This window comes from Eleutherodactylus coqui, chromosome 3, assembly GCF_035609145.1.
Source record: "Eleutherodactylus coqui strain aEleCoq1 chromosome 3, aEleCoq1.hap1, whole genome shotgun sequence".
NCBI lineage: Eukaryota > Metazoa > Chordata > Amphibia > Anura > Eleutherodactylidae > Eleutherodactylus > Eleutherodactylus coqui.
In genome coordinates this window covers 304506535-304529108 of record NC_089839.1, presented here as the reverse complement: position 1 = coordinate 304529108, position 22574 = coordinate 304506535, and the positions used below count along the sequence as shown (strand labels likewise).

At 43.5% G+C, this 22574-nt stretch overlaps 1 protein-coding gene across 1 annotated transcript in view; it reads left to right on the top strand.

Annotated features, from left to right (window-relative positions):
* The window catches only part of ADGRL4 (adhesion G protein-coupled receptor L4), a 160053-nt gene that overhangs the window by 42740 nt on the left and 94739 nt on the right, over positions 1 to 22574 (top strand). Inside the window, exon 3 of the mRNA XM_066597834.1 lies at positions 10866 to 11018. Coding sequence (XP_066453931.1) covers positions 10866 to 11018 — 153 coding nt within the window. The remainder of the gene's footprint in view (positions 1 to 10865; positions 11019 to 22574) is intronic.

Below are 22574 nucleotides of genomic sequence, written 5' to 3'. Positions count from 1 at the left end.
TCAGAACCAAGCTCAGTACATAAACACAGCACCAAAACCTAGTTCATAAACATAAATACAGCCTCAAAATGAAGCTCAATACATAAATACAGCACCAGAACCAAGCTCATGAGATAAATACAGCACTAAAACCAAGCCGATAAGATAAATGCAGCCTCAGTACCAAGCTCACAACATAGATACAAAACTAGAACAAGCCTCATAGCATAAATACAGTAGCAGAACAAAGTAAATTGTGTTCCCAACCGGTTGACAACATCACCTTGGAACATTAGAGGTCAGGAGGTAGATTCATGTAGTTCCACGAAATGCTACTGCACACAGGAAGATCATATAGCCAGACGGACCTAAGGGGGTTGATCACCCCCCAAAAAACACTATTACCAGGGCCAATCCAAGGGTTAAGTGACAGAGGTATCTGAATATGGCTCCACTTGTTTTTTTGTTTTTTTTTTTGGGGGGGGGGGGTATGCTTGATTCTAAGTGGAGAAGAGTGATGATGGGGGTCAGAGGATATTGAGGCCAGTCAGATGGGGGGTTAGAGGGTATTCATGGGGGAGTACCGCTGTCAGTCATGGTAACACTGTAGAAAGCATTCATGGTGGGTATGATTGGCTGGAATTGATTAGCACAAAAAGGGGCGCTGCGGCTGGAACGTGTGGAAACGTTGTGTTCTGTGGCGCCTGTTTTGACCTGGACTCATAAAAAAGGCTTCAGCTAAGTGTTTCATGATTTCTACCCAAACTTCATTAGGCTAAATAGCCCTATTAATAATGATGGGGGTGTGGTCACGCGTGTATGAGAACTGGCCCAGCGTGCACAGAAGTACAGCACTATGCGCCAATACGCGCGCACAGATCTACTGCATCAAATACTGGTCACTGCACTGAAGCATGCGCTAAGTGCGCATTAAATACACGTAATCATGCGAATGCAATGCGTATTTGCACAGTTTCATTGACTTCAAGGTATATTTTGGTCTGTAATACGGACACATATATGAGACAAGTTTAGGGCCCCCGCAGACGGGCGAATTTAGCGCTCATTTACGTGTGCACAAAATCACTTGCGCAAACCGCAGAGAGTAGAACCCACTGATTTCAATGGCTTCCCTTACATTCAGCGTTTTTGCACTATATTTTTGCGCATGTGAAAACATACGCAAGGCACCATAAGACTATGCCGGTGCGCAAATGCGCATTCTGCCCGCAATGAACTGCGCAATTTCATGATGTTAGTCGATAATACAAGGGACTCATTTGGCTGCCCATCTGGCTTCAATCATGACATGGATGTGTCCCGCACCGAAGTGAACGGGCCCGGCAGCGTAGAAAAGAAGAGTAGAATGCGCCGATACGCCATGATAGCCAGCGACAGCGGCGTGTCCTATTTTTGGGCATTGCATTGCCCATTGTTGTCAGTGGGGCAGCGGCAGCATCGCTAGGTGCACGCGAGTGCGATGCAAGGTCTCCCATTGAAAACAGCTGCGGTGGAGGATCGCTACTTCCCCGAAGTGATGCGAGGCGGATATTGCATATTGGCGAGCGCAATATCAGCCCAATATTTTCACGGACCGATATCGCACTCAAAATTAGCCTTCGGCTTTTTTGTGAAGAGCTGAGAATTTGCCATTCACCCCATTAACACCGCAGGGTGTACATTTACGTTCTCAGTGCGCTAACGCTGGTCGTGCTTGTTAACCCTCTAAATGTACTGATCGTTGCTCAGGGATGTGATTCCATGATGCTCCTCAGTTGCCATGGCGCTGGTATTACATTATACTGTGTGAGCGATCAAACGATCGCAAAGTTCAAGTCCCCTACAGGGACTAAAAAGTGTGAAAATAAGTTTAAAAAGTTTTTACAACTATAAAGGAAGTAAAAGTTTTTTAAAAACTCCCATTTACACATATGAATAATAAAACAAAATCCAATTTGGTACTACCGTGTACCATAAAAGTCCGATCTATCAAAGTAACATATTATTTAACCCACATGGTGAAAAATGCCAGAATTGAGTATTTTTGGTTACCTCATCTCCAAGCAAAAATGTAATAAAAAGCAATCAAAATACAAACAAACTCCAAAATGTTACCAATAGAAACTACAGAACGTCCGGCAAGAAGAGAGCCCAGAGAATACTGACCATAGAATAAAGTTATTGCGTCATTTTTGCACCACATAAACAGTACCCCCCCTCCCCCGACACCCCCAAGATGGTGGAATTGTGTTTTTTTTTTCCATTTTACTCTGCTTATAAATGTTTTAACATCTTCAAGTAAATGATGTAGTACATTAAATGAAAACATTGAAAAATACAAGGCATCCTGTAAAAAACAAGCCCTCATGTAGCTGTATAAATGGAAAAATAAAAGAAAATTAAGATTTTTTTTAAGGTGGGGATGAAAAACCCAAAAATGAAAAAAAAAAGCCAGTCCTTAAGGGGTTATATTTAACTCTTCAAACAAAGCAGAATTGAAATATGCCCCATATAAATAAGACAGAAGAACAAAGCAGCTAAAATGTCATTCGACGCGGGTGATATATAATACTCATAAACTGCTCACAGATGTTATGAAGTTGTGGATTTCTGCAGCAGCAAAAAGAACATTAATGACTTAGAGGAAGCGTGCTAATAATGAATCTCAGAACTCATTAGGTGAAATCTATCCATCTATGGCAAGAACCACAAAGGACCCCAATAGGGAATATGACTTTAAGTTGGGGCGAACCTGTAGCCTCTGCAGGTGCTGGTTGTGGTCTGAGGAGATAATGGTTCTCCTTGTGGAGAGCACCAGGTTGGGGTAGAGTCTTATAGGCTGTGCAATGCACCCTGGTAAAATGGATATGCAAATAAGCTCTTCTATAGGAAGTAAGCTCAAGTGCCATTTGTTGGATAGCCACCCTATAAATCAATGGACTGTAACAGGGCTGGACATTGCCAGAACTATACTCTGTCTCATGTAGAGAATGCAGTGATAACTGTGGCATTGAGTTTATCTCTTCAGCATTTGTGGGTGGGGATTGGCCACTTGTCCTCTCCACGCCATTCCTTCGGTCAACAGAGATGGTCATGTGATCGGCACCGGTAATGTTTGGCACAGTTAGCCAATTCCCAGCCATAAACAATGAAGTAATATACTCAATGCGGCTGTTATAGGCAGCATTCTCTTCATAAGACAGACTAGAGTTATGTCGATGACCAACCCTGCAATAGGCCATTGACTTATAGGGTGGATATCCAATAAGTGGCAATAGAGCGCCAGCTTTCTTCTTTCTGGATGAAAGCTTATTTGCTTACCCTTTTTTCCAAGGAGCATTGCACAGCCTGTAAGACTCTACACCACAATTCAAAGAATGGCTGAGTGCTACCTATGATTGGCTGAGTGCTGTGACCAATCACAGGCAGCGCTCAGCTGTTATTCAATGAATGGCTGAGCGCTGAGTGATTGGCTGAGTGCTCAGCCAATCAGACACAGGCCTTTCAGCAGGCGGGGATTTTAAATCCCCGCCTGCTGAAAGAGCTTCAGAGCAGTGCAGGGGGACCAAGCAGCTAGACGCACCTGAGCCCTGGTAGCAGTGATTATATATTTTTTATTTTTTTTACTGCGGGGAGTCCCCTTGTTACTGAACAATGTGACAGTGCTGTCACAGTGTTCAGTAGCAAAGGGAATATTGACAGGCACCAGGGATCTATGGGTACTCATCTTTTGCAGGTACGCGTTTACACGCCTGTAAAACACGGACATGTGAACACATCACAGAAAACCAATGGTTCTAATAGACACGTGGTTATGTGGGCACGCTCATGTGAAGGAGCCCTTAGTCTGAGTTTATACATTTCCTTTGAGTATAATAACTTTCCTGCCGGTGATCCTGTGATCGGGGCGACAGTGCTGGTTTACAACTGGATGATGACTCACTGACTCCCGACTCGGCTCTCCTCCCGGGGTGTATGTATAGTAGTGGGTGTGGAACAGCCCAACATGGAATAGGAGATCGCTGATGTCGTCCAGTGAGTTCTAAAAGGGCAGTGAGTTTTAAAGTGAGTTCTAAAAGGGCAGAAATAGAAATCTTTTTTTTTTTTTTTTTAAATCGTATTATTAGCGCAGGCTTTACCCCTCGTGATCAGCTTCATTTGTACCTTACGGTACGTTCACACATAGTTGGATTGCTGAGATGCAGCATTTCTGCATCACAAACCACATAAAAATTGCACACCATCGATCCACGTCCGCAGATCATGTCAGCAGGTACAGCGCTCCTCGCATAACTTCACAGTGTCAGCGCAGCCTCTAGTGAGCGCCGCCCTGCTGGTCAGGTGATGTGGAAGTGGCATCACCTCACACATCACACTCACTGTAGGCTGCCGAGTGATGGGGTGCGCTAATCGCACAATGTATTGCGAGCGTTGTTATTTCTGCGTCCATAAAATAATGCATTATTTCTGCCATACTGTGAAAGATGTGAGACAAAAAAATACACAACACCAAAATTGCGCTTTTTTTAGTCACCCCGTCTCCAAGAAAAATGTTATAAAAAGAGAACAAAAGGTCGTATGTACCCCAAACCAGCATCAATGGAAACTACAAGACGTCTCGCAAAAAAAACGAGCCCTCATACAACTATCTTTAAGGAAAAATAAAGAACTTCTGGAGGTCAGAATATGGCGGCAGAGAATTATTTTATTATTTTCCAAATATATTTTATTTTTCAAAAGTAATACAGCAAAAAATAAATAAATAAAAACGATATAAATTTTCGCCTCAATCGAACTGATACATAAAATAAAATGATCAGGTCATCTTTGCTGCAGTGTGTAGAAACAAGAGAATTTTTTTTTTGCAATTCAAGTTAAATTTTTTTTACAGTTTTTGGCTGGATTCACACGAACGTATATCGGCTCGGTTTTCATGCCGATCCGATATACGGTGTCCTCCTCTGCAGGGGAAGGGGGGAGGATGGAAGAGCCAGGAGCAGGAACTGAGCTCCCGCCCCCTCTCTGCCTCCTCTCCACCCCCTCTCCGCCCCTCTGCACTATTTGCAATGAAAGGAGGTGGGACGGGGCGTGGCTAAGTTCCGATAATTGGGCCCGCGACGCCTCTCCTCATTGCAAATAGTGCAGAGGGGTGGAGAGGAGGCAGAGAGGGGGCGGGAGCTCAGTTCCTGCTCCTGGCTTTTCCATCCTCCCCCCCCCCCCCCCCTCCCGGCAGATGAGGACAACGTATATTGGCTCGGCGTGAAAACCGAGCCGATATACAGCCGTCTGAATCCAGCCTTTCAGTACATTATACGGTACATTAAGTAGCACCATCGAAAGATACAACTCGGCCCACAAAAATAACAAGCCCTCAGACAACTACATTGACGGGTTAAAGACCATTGGCGACCACCATGAATAGGCATATTGGCGGTAACTAAGGGGTTAAGCTGATAGATATGGGCTCTCCTGATGTGCGGCGATTTCTAATTATCCAGCAACAGCTCGTCTAAAGGACAAAAATAGAAATGTTTTTTTTTTTCTCTTACGGCTGTATTATTAGCGCAGACTTAAATAACATCCCGTTATTTTACCGGAGTTGATCTCATCCGCGGAGCCCCGTCAGTGTGACCTTTGTCAGCGTGTTCGTAATTAGTGTGATATTCGCTCCCATTATTCTGTGTTTGTTTGTCATCCAATTATACTTAATTAAAGCGGAGATTGTATCTCACATGAAGATGTCATTAAAATAACAAATCAACAAGGTTAATTAGAGAGTCCCGGGCAGTGCGCAAATTAACATATATAGCCACAGTAACCAATAGATAGACGGTCTATAGGTATCACATACACAGGGCGGGCCACTAACCCGGCACCGCACTCTTATAAACGCTGTCTGATGGTCCGTTCACACGCTGGGATCGCCGTAAAATTCTCAGCGGCTTTCTGTTGCGTTTTTTAATGCAATTTCGCATGCGGAATCCTGATGTAGGAAATAGCACTTCTGAGTCAAAAACTGACATGTCGCTTCTTGACTACGTTGGAATTCCGCATGCAGATTTCGCCCATTAACAGCAAAGCCGCGGATTTTGGCACAGTTTTTACAGCTGTAAATCGCCATTGAAAATTCCATGGAGACTTTGATTGCCTGATTGTTGGACTGTGTGAAGGTGCCGCCAATCACCTCGGGAGATCACCTTTCATGTTGCAAAAAAAAATTGTCCAATCGGGATGCGTTGAAATTAGAGATGAGCGAGCACCAAAATGCTTGAGTGCTCGTTACTCGAGTCGAACTTTCAGTGATGCTCGAGAGTTTGTTTCGAGTAACGAACCCCATTGAAGTCAATGGGCGACTCGAGCATTTTTGTATATCGCCGATGCTCGCTAAGGTTTTCATTTGTGAAAATCTGGGCAATTCAAGAAAGTGATGGGAACGACACAGAAACGGATAGGGCAGGCGAGGGGCTACATGTTGGGCTGCATCTCAAGTTCCCAGGTCCCACTATTAAGCCACAATAGTGGCAAGAGTGCCCCCCCCCCCGCACTGTCAGCGTAAAGATCGTTCTCCTCTGCCACAGCTGTAACAGCTGTGGCAGAGGAGAACGATGTTAGCCCATTGAATTCAATGGAGCCGGCAATACAGCCGGCTCCATAGAAACCAATGGGCTGCCGGCGATCGCAGGATGAATTGTCGGGAAGGGCTTAAATATATAAGCCCTTCCCTGCAATTCATCCAGAAATGTGTAAAAATAAAAAATATATATATACTCACCTTGTCCCCGCAGACGGAGTTCAGCGCGGCCGGCCTGCAGTGGGTGTGAAGGGGGTGTTAGTCAGACCTGCCCCTGATTGGCTCAGCGCTGAGCCAATCAGAGGCAGGTCTCACTCACACCCATTCATGAATTCATGAATGGGTGAGTGAGTGCTGCCTCTGATTGGCTCAGGGGCAGCTCTCAGCTGAATTGCTGTATTGCCGGCTCCATTGAATTCAATGCGCTAACATCGTTCTGCCGGGACAAGGTGAGTATATATTTTTTTTATTTTTACACATTTCTGGATGAATTGCAGGGAAGGGCTTATATATTTAAAGGGGTTGTCTCGCGGCAGCAAGTGGGGTTATACACTTCTGTATGGCCATATTAATGTACTTTGTAATGTACATCGTGCATTAAATATTGGCCATACAGAAGTTATTCACTTACCTGCTCCGTTGCTAGCGTCCCCGTCGCCATGGATCCGTCTAATTCTGATGTCTTCTTGCTTTTTTAGACGCGCTTGCGCTGTGCGGTCTTCTCCCCTTCTGCTCGGTCCAGGCACGAGCGGCGTTCTGGCCCCTCCCCCTTCTACGCATCATTGCGTAGCTCCGCCCCGTCACGTGTGCCGATTCCAGCCAATCAGGAGGCTGGAATCGGCAATGGAACGCACAGAGCCCACGGTGCACCATGGGAGAAGACCCGCGGTGCACCATGTGAGAAAACCGCAGTGCATCCCTGGGAAAGGACCGGCGGCCATCTTGGGAGAAGATTTTTTAAAGTCCTCTTTTCGTCGGATCGGTAAGTAGCAAGCGGCTTAAAAACCGCTTTACTTTGCTATTTTATGCCAGGGGGGTGCAGGGGGAATGGGGTAAGGTAAAATTTTGAGGTTTGCCACGAGACAACCCCTTTAAGCCCTTCCCGACAATTCATCCCGCGATCGCCGGCAGCCCATTGCTTTCTAAGGAGTCGGCTGCATTGCCGGCTCTATTGAATTCAATGGTCAGTGCTCGTTTAATCGAGACAAGTACCGCGTGGTGCTCGTCTCGAGTAACGAGCATCTCGAGCACCCTAATACTCGAACGAGCATCAAGCTCGGACGAGTATGCTCGCTCATCTCTAGTTGAAATCAATGGCAGCTGCAACCTCCTATTAAACTCCCGCAGCCAATCTGTTTTGGAGGCGGAACTGTAATATTTGGCTTCAGCTCACATTGATTTCAATAGTAGTACAGCCAGCTTGGACACTTCCCCTCTTGACCCCTATGGTGCACAGCCGGCCCCCTGCATTGACAGTGGGGTGGACAATCAGCACAATGACGAGCATCCCAAGCAACAGGTTCTTGGCAGTTAGCTATTGATGACCTATCTTGAGGATAGGTCATCAATAGATTTTGCCTTCTTTTTAAGTCACTACCTGTGTACACACTTCGACTTATTCCTGAGGGCCTACCTCACTTACATATCTAGCATATTCAATACCGTAATGTAGTTGATGCATCATTGAATATCTGTGGGAGGTATCCTTATTTGTACAGCTGCAGAACAATGTGGATGGGAGAGTTAGAAGGGACCTCCAGGGTCATCGGCTCCAACCCCCTGCTCAGGGCAGGATCACTAAATCATCCCAGACAGATGTCTGTCGAGCCTCTGAAGATTTCCATTGAAGAAGAACTCATCATCTCCTGTGGCAACCTGTTCCACTCATTGATCACCCTCACTGTCCCTTCCAACTCTACCATTCTACGAATCCTTTGTAGTACCTGTAGTCCCTGCATCGTTGTTCTATCAGCATCATTGGTTCTGGTGGGATATGGAGCTGCACTTCTAAAAAATTGTCTGCCTCCTTTCTTATGCAACTGTACCCCTGTAATAAGCACAGATTCTCCAGGACACATTTCACATGCCTCCCCAAGCCGACTCCTCACTCCTTTGGCAGCTCTCTCTCCCGGCAATGCAGTCTCTCTTAAGGCTCACTATCACTGGAATTGCTCTCCAACTTGCAGCTCTTTATGATCTCCAGTCCTCTAGCTTTCCCACTTGACCTCTGCAGCCAATGGGAAGACACATACAAAACTCCATAGAGAAACACACAAACTGCAGTAACGTATGAAGGCCAGTAGAGGTCTTCCTTATACCATACCGATTACATATTTGCCATAACAAAGCTCATTACAGCACAAACTGGAACCTGGGCTCCCTGCTTATAGCAAAAAATAAATGCGCTGAATTTGATTACGGCTTTTGATATATTTATTGATTCTGCCTCTCCCGTACGCGCTGTATATCGCCGCATCAGCGTTTTTTTTTTTTATTATTAGAATTAATATGGGATTTTTATCATACCGTAATGAGATATTTTGTTACTACACGCTGTCTGTTCTCATCGACCCGCCACAGCGTGTTTTAATTTATGGTTTCATTGTTCTAATCATTATTCTGTTAGACTCCACAACATCATATGCATATTATAACTCCACCATGGCTGCACAGAAATGTATATTACAGTCACAGAAGTCATAAAATTCTGTTTTATGTCAAGAATTAATTTACAGATATTCCCCCACTCCACAAGTTCTGAGGATTCTGTGGGCATATGGTGACGGCGCGAGTGACATATGGTCATTGTTATTTAGTTTTATTGCATTAAAATAATATAATTTAAAAGTTATTGGTGCATGTGAGCAAAACATATGTGCCGCAATTAGCGACAGCGCTCATTAAAGGACTTTTTATGTGCTTGCCGTGACTTTTTGTGTCTGTAGAGATCTTTACTTCCCACTCGCTGGGTTTTGCCGCTATTGAAATGGATTGTCGCTTTATACAGAAAGTCATTTATATAACGATTTCTTTAATATGGAGGAGCGCCGAACACAATGTAAGCGCCATCTTGGTCTGCAGGATGGTCTACAGAAACTTGTGTCAACTTCTATCAAGTCAGGGGTGGGTGCGAGGGGACAGGCAACAGATCCTGATTAGAGATGAGCGATCATACTCGCTAAGGACAATTACTCGATCGAGCATTGTTCTTACTCGAGTAATTGTCCTTAGCGAGTATGCTCGCTCATCTCTAATCCTGATGATCCATGGGGGAAGATGGAACTTTTTTCTTCTTTTTACACTTTTTTTGTACTTTAAATGATGCCATTATCAAATGGATACAGTGGTCCCTGGTGACATCTCCCTGCTCTTCCCTACACACACAAGCCGAGGGCAGAGAGATTTTAAATATCCGAGCAGTTTTGTGCACATGCCCGATGTTATCCACTGGATAACAGCAATTGGGTGACCAGTGGTCGCTCACCGCGGCCCCCTATAACAGCTCCAGGTTGTCGGCTACCTCCGGCAGCAGGGAGCTGCCATGTCCACAGGCCCTACGGCCTTAATCCTCAGGGTGAGTGTGTTTTTATGGCCCTTAGGATTAAAGCCCACAAAGTCAGGATGCAAAAAGGCAATGGGCCGTCACTAAGTGGTTGCGACTGGAGTATAGTATGTTGGTCTCAACAAATATCCCCCCCCCCCATGAGTTTGTTATGTAAACTTTCATTGTTGGGACCGAGTGGTGGTATTATTTGGGAAGTAAGATGATTCTATCACCAATCTCTAGGCGGGTCCCATATATGTTGATCCACCTTAAGGCCGCTCTCCAAGGGTGCACTTGGGCACGTCCTTGCGTGGCAATACGGGTGCATAGAACCTATTGATTTCAATTTTCCTGAGCATTTGTGTACCAAAAGTCCCCATAGAAGTCAATGGGGATGCGCAAATGTGCGCATATTACCTAGGAAGTACGCGAAACACTGCAGAATTGTACAGGAAGAACACATCTGGAACTCATTAAAGTAATTAGCCGTTTCAATGGCATCAGTGCATATTTTTTAATTTTTTTTTTTATACACCACTTGCACGCAAACAGTACAGTAAAATATGCCGATGCAGGCACTAATACACAACGTGCACTCCAATAACACGCGGCACCCATGCACTCACAAGTATGTACACACTTGGGTGAAGCCGGCCTAAGAATTCTTACGTTTTGATTTTCTAAAAAGTTATCTCAAAGTTTATAAAAACAAAAAAACTCACTGCATGTGCCTTTACCTGTTTCTTAATATATGCCTATGTCATTTGTCAGATGACAACGAGTGTCAGAATGCCACCTACATCTGCGGAGAACACGCCAACTGCACCAACACCAAGGGCAGCTACTTCTGTATGTGCGCACCGGGCTTCGCTTCCAGCAGCGGCGTGGAGAGATTTATGACCAATGATGGAACGTTCTGCCGGGGTAAGCGGCCATGTATTTTTCATCAGTCTCCTACACATTTGTCCTTCCTAATCCATATTCCAACTGATCAATTATTCATCTTAATTAATACTATTATTAATATTATCCAATTCCATTTTACGGTCCAACCCGGGGAGCGAATGAGCACAAGGGGAGCCATAGATCACATGGTACGGCACGTCTGCCGGTCTAAGAGACATCGCGATTCCGATCAGCATCTTTATGGGTCTTTCATAAATCTGCTGCCTTTTTGCATCAATGTTGCAGCAGGTTTACACATGAAACGCGTTAGTAAGTGACACTATTGTATATTGCGGAGGCTTTTAATATTTTACAATTGAGCTCCTTTGAAGTGAGAATTTGCAGCACATCTGGAGGACAGATGGTATTCCTTATTACATGATATGTTATATTTTGCTAATGCATTAAGATCTGCTCCTCCGAGCGTTGGCACGTCAATTCAATATTAACAGTTTTCGCATCAAGAGAAAAAAAAAAAGACCCACCTTCATATTTTATAAAACCAAGAATTTTATAAATAATTGAACAGTAAAGGAAGCTCTCAGCCTCCCAAATCCCCCAGCAGTCAGATTATTGTTATCTGATTGGTACTTTTTTTTTTGCGGTTTTGAAACCAAATATTGAACCGGAATTTTGATAAAAGCAACCGAGGCTACGGATGTAGCAGAGCTGAATTTACCAACTTTCACAGCTCATTATTATTTACTGGTATCTTGCCTTCACATTCATTCGTGCTGCATAATGCAAGACGCAGCAAATATAAGGCGCAGCAAATAGAAGACGCAGCAAATAGAAGGCGCAGCAAATGTAAGGGGCAACAAATATAAGGGGCAACAAATATAAGGGGCAACAAATATAAGGCGCAACAAATAGAAGGGGCAACAAATGTAAGGGGCAACAAATATAAGGGGCAACAAATATAAGGGGCAACAAATATAAGGCGCAACAAATAGAAGGGGCAACAAATATAAGGGGCAACAAATATAAGGCGCAACAAATAGAAGGTGCAGCAAATATAAGGGGCAACAGATATAAGGGGCAACAAATATAAGGGGCAACAAATAGAAGACACAACAAATAGAAGGCGCAACAAATATAAGGGGCAACAAATAGAAGGCGCAACAAATATAAGGCGCAACAAATAGAAGGCGCAACAAATAGAAGGCGCAACAAATAGAAGGGGCAACAAATATAAGGCGCAACAAATAGAAGGCGCAACAAATATAAGGCGCAACAAATATAAGGCGCAACAAATATAAGGGGCAACAAATATAAGGCGCAACAAATATAAGGCGCAACAAATATAAGGCGCAACAAATATAAGGCGCAACAAATATAAGGCGCAAAAAATATAAGGCGCAACAAATATAAGACGCAGCAAATAGAAGGCGCAACAAATATAAGGCGCAACAAATATAAGGCGCAACAAATATAAGGGGCAACAAATATAAGGCGCAACAAATATAAGGCGCAACAAATATAAGGGGCAACAAATATAAGATGCAACAAATAGAAGGCGCAACAAATAGAAGCCGCAACAAATAGAAGGCGCAACAAATAGAAGGCGCAATAAATGAAGGCACAACAAATATAAGCCGCAACAAATAGAAGACGCAACAAATAGAAGCCGCAACAAATAGAAGACGCAACAAATAGAAGGCGCAACAAATAGAAGGCGCAACAAATAGAAGACGCAGCAAATAGAAGGCGCAACAAATAGAAGCCGCAACAAATAGAAGACACAACAAATAGAAGACGCAACAAATAGAAGGCGCAATAAATGCAAGACACAACAAATATAAGACGCAACAACAGATACAAAGAAATGCAGATTAAAAAAGGCAAATAAACTACAACAAGATGTAAACAGAGAGACTTGTCTATCGGAAAATACGTAAAGTGGCCCTCCGGCTTGGGGCCAAAATTAAGCCCTGGAAGCAGAAGGATGGGGTATATTACTTGCGCTTGTTATTCTCTCTATCGTACGTCTGATCCGCCAGTTTTCAGTCCTGATATTCAGCCCTCCAAGATGGCCGCTACCAATTGTGCACTGCTCTCTGGTTGGCCAGTAGTGATTACATGAGCAGCACTGGCCAATCAGAAAGAAGGTATTGTGCACTGGCAGTCTACCATTACCTGTGCACTATGGGGATTAGGTAGTCTGAAGATTGTGTTGGCCATCTTGGATGGCCAAAAATGGGATCAGGAACCATCAGATCCGACAGATGATAGAGGAAGAAGTGCAGGTGATATAACCCCCAACTCCTCCAGTCACGGGACACAATTTTGTCTATATATCTGAAACAGGGTCCTTGGGTGGTGTCGGGGCTTTGCATAGATTTGGGGGATCTTACTTAAGCCCCACTTACAAGAGACGATTATCGCTCACAATTTGCTCAATGTCTTTTGAGCGATAATTGTTGTGTGTAAATGCTACCATGATTTAATGTTGAGTTTAAAATCCATCGTTCAGTCGGTCAGCTGATAGCAGGGACCGCATTCTCTGATTCTCCATGGGAGCGCTGGTAACATTGATTTCAGCTGCAGTCCCCTGGCAGAACAAAGGGGTTGTATGCAGATAACCACCCACCTGCTGTTCTCTGCATACAGCTCAGGGAGGCTCACTTACATTTAAATAAAGGTAATAAGCTACTAATGGGCATTAGTGCCCATTAGTAGCTTATGCAAAAAAATCACCCAGACTGTCATTCTGCCCATCTTTTGAACAAATTTTGAGCGATCATCTTTGCATGTAAATGGGGCTTTAGGCTTGTGTCTTTCCCGGAGGTTGATTGGGCAAGCCAACATTAGAAGGAGTCTTTGGTTTCAGGATCTGCACCTGTGACTCTGACTCTGGTCCTTATGCATAGAAATGGGCCCGGTTACACCCCTGTAATGTGGGAGACAGTGGTTTGTGCCGTGTTTTAGGAACAAAGCCAGCCATGATGCTGCAGAACGGTTTATTAACAGGGGACCAAGATATGACTTCTCAAAGAGTTTCCAATGATTAAAAGTGTAAAGTGTCGAACAAGTTTTACATAGTCCGCTTTTGACAACAATAGTCTTACAAATAACCCTCGGTTACGAGGAGAGTCTTCTATGCCAAGTCCGGTTAGCAATGTATTGGGTACAATCTTTAGTGCCTCTTGGATACTGGCCTCGGGGTGCAGTAAGGCTAAAGGCCGAAAGCAGTTCTAGAAAGAATCTGCAATACCTGTTCCTTGCTTTGCTGAGGAAGGCCATGTAATGGTAGATCACGTGGATCGCCACGGGCGTCTCAGGACACATTCCCATTCGTCTTGACGGTCTGGCAATTCCACAAAATTAGAATATCTTCTTCTGTAATTCCTCTTTTCTGGCCGAAGGCTGAACAACAAGAGTCCGTGCCGGAGCATGTTACACCACCCAACTGGCCAAGGAGTTATCACTGTGCCAAAATCCTGGCATGAACTATGCCTGGCGTGTGCGAATGTGGTTTTTATGGTGCATACGTACCCCAGACATTCTGAAACACCTCTCTTATGATCCAGCCAATAGAAACACAACATACATAACATTATACAATATATGCAGAAACCCATAATATTTAGCGGTCGCACCAATGTAGCAATTCTTATAAGCAACACTGTCACAATGCAAACGTTCCCATTGTGTCGCGAATCCAGAGCAAAGCGTTACCCCCCTTATATAACAATGCTACACTGTTGCAAAAATAATACACTGTACAAAACCTAAGTAGTAATACCACACAATGTAACTACCGCCATGCATGGCTTAAATAATACCAACGAACAGTAACCAAATGCAGGGGCGTAACTAAAGGCTCAGGGGCCCTGATGCAAAAGGTGAGCAGGGGTACCCCCTCTATCTGTATCTGTACCCATACCCATACCTAAACCATGCTGCACAGAGACATAACTTGAAGCTCCTGGGCCCCGATGCAAAACCTGTAACAGGGCCCCCAACTATAATGCTTTATTTATAGTACTGGGCTCCCTATATGGAGAAGAGAGGCCTTATGGGCCCCCTAAGGCTCCTGGGCCCGGGTGCAACCGCATCCCTGCATCCTCTATAGTTATGCCCCTTACCTAATGAGAGCTCCTTACATAAATCTTGTAATACCAGTGCTATAAAATATAATAATAATAATATGGTTATGCCATTAATGTTAAGATTGGTGGTAATGGTGACACCAAAGGTCCATATTAGTCTATTAGTCACCTCTCCCTTAGCAGCGGTTTCTTATATAGGCCTCATGCCCACGGCCGGGTCGGATTCCGCCTGCGAAATGTCACATCGGAATCAGACCCGGTGCCCCCCAGAGACCCCATACTCACCTCTGTGGATCCGCCGCGAGTGTCTCCTCCAGCGAGCTGGCGCACGTACGCATTGCATGGCGTGCCGGAGCTGGGCTGTGATGCGGATTCTCGCGGTACTTTTGCAGTGCTCACTGAGGAAGTATCGCGGGATAGACTACTTTCATTGACTGTAATGGAAGCCGTCCGCGCGATTTTCCCCATAGAATAGAACAGGCTGCATTTCTCCCCGGCAAGCGGAAAATCGCAGTTGATTTCCGCTCGTGGGCATGGGAGAATTGATTACCACAGCATGGCTATGGATGGACATTGTTACGGAATTCACAACAGGTGTCTGACCACGAATTCCTCAGCAATAATCCGCCCTTGGGCAGTCGACCATACTCTGAGACTATAACGTTTGCACGCCCCTATAGCCAGCGGTGCCTAGGCTACTCCATTCTGCATCTGCCTGCATTCATTTGTGTGAGATCACAGACGGCTTCCGATACTCAAACTTTTACGGGGAGAAAAGTGAGTAATTGCATGTGGGAGGGGTTAACACCACACAAAAAAACTTTAGAAAGAACTTTGTTCTTCAGACGCATAGTGGCAGGAAAATCAATAACAATACTTTGCAAATAATTTGATTGTTTCTCAATGGGGAAAACTATTTAGACCCAACTCGGCGGATGCACAATAGTTCACGCTCCTCGGGACAGGACAGAAATGAGTTGGCCAGCAAAGCTGAAATGTTCCCGGGATGAAGTAGAATACTGACACATTAAGAATGTGAAATGGGAAATGAGGGAGCGTATTACTGAGGGAAAAAATTAGACGTGAGGGGTATGGATGGCGGGAGAACGCCACCATCCTGATCCCAACGTTGACTCGCAATAGATTCTATTACATCTCTCCGAGCCTGGTATTAATGGCACTATTCTTCATCCCTCCACCCATAAATATCTTCATTAACTTCTCGGCCCGTCTGCTTTTGTTTTGAGCTCGAAGTGACTTCAATACTGATTGCAGACTGCACTTCATCCTCGCAGAGCGAGATCAATACTTCATCGACGTGAGGAATGCACAGTGCGTTGCATTGTTTTCACCGTCATGCAATTTTCTCCAGCTAACACCATGCTACGAGTGGAATCGCTTAACGGATTCTGAAAGCCACTCTTGACAATGATATACAGCAGAGCTGAGTTTGTCAATTGGCACAGCGAGCAACGGTATTATGATGGGATATCACTATAGGATGAACTGGCTGAATTATCTTAAATGGGCTGTCCGGTTACTGGACAACCCCCCTTCAGTAGGGCTGCAGTGTCAAGTTCCTGAACTCCTGGCATCATGGAGCTCAGAATATATGTGTCGATGCCAGGAGAATGAGTGGAGACACGGTAGTCTCTGATTGGCTGCAGCAGTCACCTGACTTCCTGTGACAGCAGCTAGCTCAACAAACACTGGGACCACAGCAGGACTGTAGACTGGATCCCGATGGAGTTAGAAGGGTAAATATTGCTCACTTTAATATTTTACCCCAGATAGACCTATTGAGGGGGGGGGGGGGGGGATCTGATAAAGAGGATATAAGACCTGATTTTTTTCCTTACATATTAAATAAATCAATACAAAACAGGATCTTATTCTAACCTCTTTATGAATTCTAATCGCTTTACTTCCAACTCCAACCCCTCAATGTAAATCCCCTCCCTGGGCTTTTCCCAGAATTCCACTCCCTAATCTCTGCTTTTTACCCCCTCACACAAAAACCATAGGGATGGAAATAGATTTAATGGAGGTCAGCAGAGCAAGAAGTGAGCTAGACTAAGGGCCCATTTACACACAAAGACGATCGCTCAAAAGATGGCTTTTGAGCAATCATTTTGCATTAACCACCAATTGGTACAAATGCCTGTTAGTACCAATTAGTAGCATGTGAACCGCCGGGAGCTGTATTCAAAGAACAGACCACCCGTTGTTCTCTGAATAAAGTAACTTTGTTCTGCCATGGGGCTGACAGCTAAGACCATGTAATCAGCCCTCCCTGGGCAAAACACAGCATGTGGTCCGTATTATCAGCTCTTCTGCCAAATGATGGATTTCATGCCTAACTGAAAATCATTGTTCGGCAGAAAATTGAAAGATGGGCACATTTACACACAACGATTATCGTTTAAAAGATGGCTTTTGAGCAATCATTTTGCATTAACCACCAATTGGTACAAATGCCTGTTAGTACCAATTAGTAGCATGTGAACCGCCGGGAGCTGTATTCAAAGAACAGGCCACCCGTTGTTCTCTGAATAAAGTAACTTTGTTCTGCCATGGGGCTGACAGCTAAGACCATGTAATCAGCCCTCCCTGGGCAAAACACAGCATGTGGTCCGTATTATCAGCTCTTCTGCCAAATGATGGATTTCATGCCTAACTGAAAATCATTGTTCGGCAGAAAATTGAAAGATGGGCACATTTACACACAACGATTATCGTTTAAAAGATGGCTTTTGAGCAAATTTTGAGCGATGATTGTTGTGTGTAAAAGGCCTTTAGTGCTTGAGCACATTAATCTCATCAGGAGGAAGTGGAAGGACCAGGCTTTCATAGGAAGTCCTAGGATGGGGCTAATCAGGGAAACCAGTCAAGCAGCAAGGATTCTAACATGCAAGAAATGAGGCCAATGGAACCAAGGAACTGTTCAGCCGAAGCCAGTTAGTAGAGCTGCTGCATGAGAAACAGGAGGCCCCGGGCTCGAATCCTGACAAACTGTTACTTTCCACTTTCAGAGCATTAGGAGTTGACCGCCAACATTACCACCAATATATAAAGCGCAAGTTTAAATACAACAGAAAGTCTATTGGGAGGCTGCGTGAAAACTGATTTTTTTTCTTTAATGCATGGAGATGCGGAAAATAAAAAAAAACATATGTATATATTTTATATAGAGGCTTGTGTGGCGCAGTGTGCTAAGGCAGCAGAAATGCAGTCCTATGCTCTCACTCATGACCTGAAGGTTGCCAGTTCAACACCACATGGTTCAGGTAGTCGGCTCAAGGTCGATCCATCCTTCCAAGGTCGGTACCTAGCTTGGTGGGGGGTAATGAATAGATTACTTGAAAGCGCTGTGGAGTAAGTTGGTGCTGTACAAAAAGGATTTATTTTTTTTTTTTTAAAAGAATTTTACATAAAAAAATTAATTTTAATGACAAATTCAGCCCAAATATGAATATTTTATCGTTGCCGCTCCATTTTACCATTCCTACTATAAATATGAAAGAAAAAAGCATACAGAAGGTCGTTCAGCTCTTTGAGTTAACTCATTGAAAAATCTGAAAAGATCCAGACTGTTATTTTTGCCATTCGATTTATTTAATGCTGTAGAGCTGGAAAATATGAATAAGCGCTCTGTGCTAATGGAGGTTTTGACTGCTCAACTCCCGTCATTGTAATTCCCTATGACACACTGTATAGAGAACTTCCTGTTAAAGGAAGCCCCCAAATCATTGACATTCCTTTACCGAAATCTAAAAATATTCCCAGTTTAATTCTACCGCGAGTATTTCTAGTAAATACAGTCATTATATACATGTTATATATACATGTGCAATCACAACGAAACAACACATAGAAATACATTCATTATATCCGTATGTTATATATATACCGAAGAGATAAGAATGATGTTGTATATTCATGAAGATTAGATATATTGTGAGACTATCTACTGTTTGTTCGGTACTTTTCAGGAATGTTCTTTTTCAAAAACATACATTGTGGTGATTTAAGTTGTTCTCGACTAGCGCTGTGATAGCATGTCGGTAGCTGACTGTTTGTATCTACTTCATTGAGTTCAGTGGTAAAAGTAGTGGATTATCAGGTTTTAATGTTTTTACCCATTAGAGTATTGAAGCCCGTAACCCCCAAATAAAAACTTTTTATGATGAAATAAAAACTAACTCATAACATTCATGTTCAGAAACGTCTCATTGAAATCTGCGAGGCCAATAATAGGAACATCCCCCTATGCAATTATACATAGTAGTAACATAGCATGTAAGGGCGAAAAAAAGACACACGGCCATCCAGTTCAGCCTGTTACACCCCTCCACTCCCAATGTTGATCCAGAGGAAGGCAAAAAAAACTATGAGTTAGAAGCCAATTGATTATAACATATAATATTGTATCGCTCAAGAAATGTGTCCAAGCCCCTCTTGTACTCTTCTATTGAGTTCACCATCACCACGTTGTCCGGCAGAGAGTTCCATAGTCTCACTGCTCATACAGTAAAGAACCCCCTTCTATGTCAGTGTAGAAAGCTTGTTTTCTCTAGATGTAGAGAGTGCCCCCTTGTTACAGTCCTGGATATAAATAGATGATGGGAGAGATCTCTGTACTGACCCCTGATATATCTATACATAGTTATTAGAGCACCCCCTTGTTACAGTTACTGGATATAAATAGATGATGGGAGAGATCTCTGTACTGACCCTTGATATATTATACACAGTTATTAGAGCGCCCCCTTGTTACAGTCCTGGATATAAATAGATGATGGGAGAGATCTCTGTATTGTCCCCTGATATATTTATACATAGTTATTAGAGCGCCCCCCTGTTACAGTCCTGGGTATAATAGATGATGGGAGAGATCTCTGTACTGACCCCTGATATATCTATACATAGTTATTAGAGCACCCCCTTGTTACAGTTACTGGATATAAATAGATGATGGGAGAGATCTCTGTACTGACCCTTGATATATTATACACAGTTATTAGAGCGCCCCCTTGTTACAGCTCTGGGTATAATAGATGATGGGAGAGATCTCTGTATTGTCCCCTGATATATTTATACATAGTTATTAGAGCGCCCCCTTGTTACAGTATTGGGTATAATAGATGATGGGAGAGATCTCTGTACTGACCCCTGATATATTTATACATAGTTATTAGAGCGCCCCCTTGTTATAGTCCTGGGTATAATAGATGATGGGAGAGATCTTTGTACTGACCCCTGATATATCTATACATAGTTATTAGAGCGCCCCCTTGTTACAGTCCTGGATATGAATAGATGATGGGAGAGATCTCTGTACTGACCCTTGATATATTATACACAGTTATTAGAGCGCCCCCTTGTTACAGCCCTGGGTATAAGAGATGATGGGAGAGATCTCTGTATTGTCCCCTGATATATTTATACATAGTTATTAGAGCGCCCACTTGTTACAGTCCTGGATATAAATAGATGATGGGAGAGATCTCTGTATTGTCCCCTGATATATTTATACATAGTTATTAGAGCGCCCCCTTGTTACAGTCCTGGATATAAATAGATGATGGGAGAGATCTCTGTACTGACCCCTGATGTATTATACACAGTTATTAGAGCGCCCCCTTGTTACAGTCCTGGATATAAATAGATGATGGGAGAGATCTCTGTATTGTCCCCTGATATATTTATACATAGTTATTAGAGCGCCCCCTTGTTACAGTCCTGGATATGAATAGATGATGGGAGAGATCTCTGTACTGACCCTTGATATATTATACACAGTTATTAGAGCGCCCCCTTGTTACAGCTCTGGGTATAATAGATGATGGGAGAGATCTCTGTATTGTCCCCTGATATATTTATACATAGTTATTAGAGCGCCCCCTTGTTACAGTCCTGGATATGAATAGATGATGGGAGAGATCTCTGTACTGACCCTTGATATATTATACACAGTTATTAGAGCGCCCCCTTGTTACAGCCCTGGGTATAAGAGATGATGGGAGAGATCTCTGTATTGTCCCCTGATATATTTATACATAGTTATTAGAGTGCCCCCTTGTTACAGTCCTGGATATAAATAGATGATGGGAGAGATCTCTGTATTGTCCCCTGATATATTTATACATAGTTATTAGAGCGCCCCCTTGTTACAGTCCTGGATATAAATAGATGATGGGAGAGATCCCTGTACTGACCCCTGATGTATTATACACAGTTATTAGAGCGCCCCCTTGTTACAGTCCTGGATATAAATAGATGATGGGAGAGATCTCTGTATTGTCCCCTGATATATTTATACATAGTTATTAGAGCGCCCCCTTGTTACAGTCCTGGATATGAATAGATGATGGGAGAGATCTCTGTACTGACCCTTGATATATTATACACAGTTATTAGAGCGCCCCCTTGTTACAGCCCTGGGTATAATAGATGATGGGAGAGAGCTCTGTATTGTCCCCTGATATATTTATACATAGTTATTAGAGCGCCCCCTTGCTACAGTCCTGGATATAAATAGATAATGGGAGAGATTTCTGTACTGACCCCTGATGTATTATACACAGTTATTAGAGCGCCCCCTTGTTACAGCCCTGGGTATAATAGATGATGGGAGAGATCTCTGTATTGTCCCCTGATATATTTATACATAGTTATTAGAGCGCCCCCTTGTTACAGTCCTGGATATAAATAGATGATGGGAGAGATCTCTGTACTGACCCCTGATATATTACACACAGTTATTAGAGCGCACCCTTGTTACAGCCCTGGATATAATAGATGATGGGAGAGATCTCTGCATTGACCCCTGATATATTTATACATAGTTATTAGAGCGCCCCCTTGTTACAGTCCTGGATATAAATAGATGATGGGAGAGATCTCTTTATTGTCCCCTGATATATTTATACATAGTTATTAGAGCGCCCCCTTGTTACAGTCCTGGATATGAATAGATGATGGGAGAGATCTCTGTATTGTCCCCTGATATATTTATACATAGTTATTAGAGCGCCCCTTGTTACAGCCCTGGGTATAATAGATGATGGGAGAGATCTCTGTATTGTCCCCTGATATATTTATACATAGTTATTACAGTGCCCCCTTGTTACAGTCCTGGGTATAAATAGATGATGGGAGAGATCTCTGCACTGAACCCTGATATATCTATACATAGTTATTAGAGCGCCCGCTTGTTACAGTCCTGGGTATATTAGATGATGGGAGAGATCTCTGTACTGACCTCTGATATATCTATACATAGTTATTAGAGCGCCCCCTTGTTACAGTCCTGGATATAAATAGATGATGGGAGAGATCTTTTTACTGACCCCTGATATATTACACACAGTTATTAGAGCGCCCCCTTGTTACAGTCCTGGGTATAATAGATGATGGGAGAGATCTCTGTATTGACCCCTGATATATCTATACATAGTTATTAGAGCGCCCCCTTGTTACA